Source organism: Vigna radiata, chromosome 7 (genome assembly GCF_000741045.1).
Source record: "Vigna radiata var. radiata cultivar VC1973A chromosome 7, Vradiata_ver6, whole genome shotgun sequence".
NCBI classification, from domain to species: Eukaryota; Viridiplantae; Streptophyta; class Magnoliopsida; order Fabales; family Fabaceae; genus Vigna; species Vigna radiata.
This window is the reverse complement of record NC_028357.1, coordinates 35,632,252-35,636,206: the sequence shown is the minus strand read 5'-3', so window position 1 is coordinate 35,636,206 and position 3,955 is coordinate 35,632,252. Positions and strand designations below refer to the sequence as shown.

At 31.6% G+C, this 3,955-nt stretch overlaps 1 protein-coding gene across 1 annotated transcript in view; it reads right to left on the bottom strand.

The window, feature by feature from the left end:
- LOC106766746 (hypersensitive-induced reaction 1 protein) overlaps positions 1–3,246 on the bottom strand; it is a 7,527-nt gene extending 4,281 nt beyond the window's left edge. Inside the window, exons 1-6 of the mRNA XM_022782782.1 lie at positions 2,997–3,246; positions 1,400–1,597; positions 850–970; positions 667–758; positions 482–578; positions 2–50 (exon numbers count right to left, since the gene is read on the bottom strand). Coding sequence (XP_022638503.1) covers positions 2–50; positions 482–578; positions 667–758; positions 850–970; positions 1,400–1,588 — 548 coding nt within the window. The 5' untranslated portion in view covers positions 1,589–1,597; positions 2,997–3,246. The remainder of the gene's footprint in view (position 1; positions 51–481; positions 579–666; positions 759–849; positions 971–1,399; positions 1,598–2,996) is intronic.
- Positions 3,247–3,955: the final 709 nt, after the last annotated feature.

The following is a 3,955-nucleotide window of genomic DNA, read 5'->3' as shown; positions in this document are numbered from 1 at the left end:
GATCTTCTCTGCCTCTGCCTTCTCATTAGCTGCCACCCTCAATCTTGCAGCTGATAAAGGCAAAAAGCAGCATAAAAATATAAGTCATTCCATGAGCAAAGGAAAGATTGCTAGTCACCCATGTTAGCATAAAGCAATCAACAGAGGAAACAGGTAAACTATAATCACAAGCAATCGTTTGAGTCCAAACTTGCACTTCATACAATATTTAGTTAATATACACGCTAGTTGATTTAATGAAGACAACTTGACCCATATTAATATAGCGAAAATAACAAAATGTAATGTCTAAACAATATTTCTGCGATAAATTAGATTTTGGAACTAATACTCAAGAATTAGAGCTTGCAAATTACAAGTACCTGCATATACCACGAAGAAAAGGAAGATATTGGTTATATTTCTAAAAAATAATCAACCCCTTTCGAAGAATAAATATATTATGGGCAGAAACTGAACATACAACACTCATATAACATACCAGCATTGATTTCATTCATAGCTCGCTTCACATGCTCATCTGGGTCTATATCAACAATCAGTGTTTGAACAATTTCGTACCCATAAGCTGACATAGCCTATGAAGACAATAAAGCATAATGTTCAAATTAACATAAATTCACAGTTCATCTTATAAGTAAATAATATTTTTACATTAAAAACAACCTTCTCAAGCTCTTCTTCCACAGCTCTGGCAATTTCATTTTTCTGCTCAAAAGCATCATCCAAGTTCAGCTTTGGAACACTTGCCCTAATTACTACAATGAGAATAGAAATTTCTCCTTAGCTAAACAAATATGGTTAAACCACTTATTCCAGGCTTCTGTTAATGAGTATTATGGTTTATACCATCAAAAACATATGCCTGAATTTGGGTCTTTGTATTGCTGAGTTTGTAAAAAGCATCATTGGCCTTCTCGGCCAGGGCACGGTACTGAATTGAAGCAACAACATTAACAAATACATTATCCTGTAAGCAGACAAACATTTAATCTGATCAAATTTAATTCAACGGAGGAAAGTTTAAGAATAATGTTTACAGAATAACAGGTACTAGTGAAAGACAAACAAAATACAACAATTTTCCCACTAGATGGAGTCAGCTAGACAGCTACATAGACTAAATGATGCCATGGTAAAGTATATTGTTAATCACGTCTTAGACTAATCATTGACCTCGAAATCCTATTCAGTAGTTTGTCTATAGTTTTTCTATACCTTTCTCTACCTTTTGCAATAGGACTTCCCTCTAGCTGGCTGATAACGAAGCACAAGAAATGACAGCCAAATAAACTTAATAAAAAATATCTATGCCAAAATGAATGTAAGTGGTGATTAAAAACCAAGAAATGGCTTAAAATATTTGGTTATAGTTAAAGTGTTAGGAAAAAACAAAAACCTTTGTCTTGGTCTCACATCGAAGATCCAATTGTTGTAGACGAAGAGAGAGATGACCAGCAAGTTGTTTCCCAAGGAACCATGGCATGCAATGGCATCCTGGCTGAAGCACCTTCTCAAATCGTCCAAAATTTTCTTTTATAGCCACTGTAGATTGCTCAACTTGCACACAACACAAAAGATTTCCCATTGCTGTTAACTGCAATATTCGAATGTATCAGCACTAACTCGACGAGATACAGAATTTTGAGGATGACAATTGTAGCATGCATGAACTGAACGCAAGAAATTTGAAGGATTTTGACTAAACACGAACAGCCAATATACAGGCTAAATATGGACACAAGATCAACTACAATTTATTTCACACGTTAGCAAAACCAACAGCAAAATCTATGGGAACACATCGATTTACAGTCCTCAGCAGGAGAGAAACCAGTGTTTGTACCAACAAAAGTCCAACAAACCTCTACTTTAGTACTTATTGTGATAATCCTACAAGCTATTCAGTGAAGGGTACGCAATATGAATACGGTAAAAGAGTTTAACCAGTAAAAGGGACGACCAAAACTTGTAGTTTTTACAGCAGTATTTGAGACTTCGAATTAAAGAAGGCACAATAGTGCACAATATAAGTTAGTTATTATATTGTGTTCCCAACAGTAGTCCCAAAATTATTATCACTGGTTAGACAAGTATTAATTTTAAGAAAAAAAAAATGCAATTGTAACTGGCAAGAAAAGAAACAAACAAATCAAAGGCAGTATCAGAAAGCCTTGCCAAATTAGTAAATTCACCCCATAGAAGATTACTAAGCAATCTGGAATTCAACATCAGATTATTTAATAATCATATCCAAATCATATAACCATATTATCTTAACCCACCTACTCCAGGGAGACTCTTTTGTTCCAGTGATGAAAATTTTCTCCTGCCACAATTGTGGAACAAGAGAGGTGACAACTACTCAGAAAACCTAACAAGCAGTCAATGTGAATATGCTTTTCGTATTCTACAAAAGAACTCATCTCAACTCTTCAAGCAAAAATATAATTAGATACTCACATGCACCGCATAACACACATAAAATTGGAAACAGGAAAAGATGCAACTTAGAAAAAAAAAATACAGAGGATCAAAATGGCACCTCAAAGATAGAGGCTTCCAAAGCAAAGCTGACTTGGGAGATCTGTTGCTTAGAATGTAAACAAGGAGCTCTTGAACAATGAGAGTAGATAAATACTTGCCATTCTTGACATATTCATCATCAAAGTTAATCATGACGTATTTGTTTTAACCCTATATTTTATACCCATTGGCATACACATATAAAATTTATATATTGTCTGTCAAAAACCCAGAATTGCAAGCTAACTGACATGACAAGCGAGTTACAACACAACTTCGTCAAGGAGATTTTACCTATCACAATCCTCCTGCTGATACAACCTAGAGAAGTACTTATTGCCTTTTTTAAATTCACTTGTGAGACAAGGCTACACAAAGTCCAACCCTAAAATTATATAAATAATTAGCCAATGGGTAAACACTAACAAACATTTAACACATACTATGCAGAGTTCGGAAGCAATACCTACATTTCTCGACCAAAAGATGAAATTGAACTGCAGTGGTAAGAGAACTTTTAATTATTACCTAATATTCAGTTTTGCTGAATCAATCAACTGAACCCCCAAAACACGCAATAACTATGCTGCTGAGGATTTTCGGATTACTAAGTTCAGGTCAACCAAAGACGACTCCAAAGCCATTTGAAGCCTGAGAACCGTGATTATGCCAGAAATGAATCCTTTAATTAAAACGTCAAGAAACTAAAAAAAAAAAAGTAAATAAAATGTGAAATTAAATTCTAATTCTTTAATTCACCATGTAATATGCACTATGTATAAACTGGAAGAAGTGTTTATACTTGATGAACTTTGAGGGTATTCCACAGTTGGTGTAATATTTCTAATTTTAGATTTATGTTCATGTTTATTTTTCACTTTTTTTTAAAATAAATATTTTAATTAAACTAATGATTTTATCAATTTTACTTTTTAATTTTTTTAAAATTTAATATTTTTATATTTAACCATTTCTTAAAACTTAATTATTTTTTAATTATAAAACTGCTTACAATAAAATTACAAAAATCATTTTAATTTTATAATAATAATTTTTTTTATCATAATAAAAATTTGAATTATCAATTATTAATTGTGAATTTTAAAGTCTTAAACTTTATACATTATATCTTGTTAAATATAAAAAATTAAAAATAATCTTTTACTTTTTAAATTATCTTAAATGCCAGGTGATATTGGTGTAATATATTAATTCTTAACAGATTGAGTTAATATTTTGTTTTTTTGGATTAATAAGTGAATTTGTTCAAATAAATCTTGTTTATAAAGTGAGGTAATCAAGCACACATCTTAGTAAATATACTAAGTTGGATTTGTTTTATATTAACATTATGTAAGTTTTTCATTTGCTAACCTAATTCCAAGTAACCATATAACAAATTAGGTTTTCCAAATATATATTTGTATAA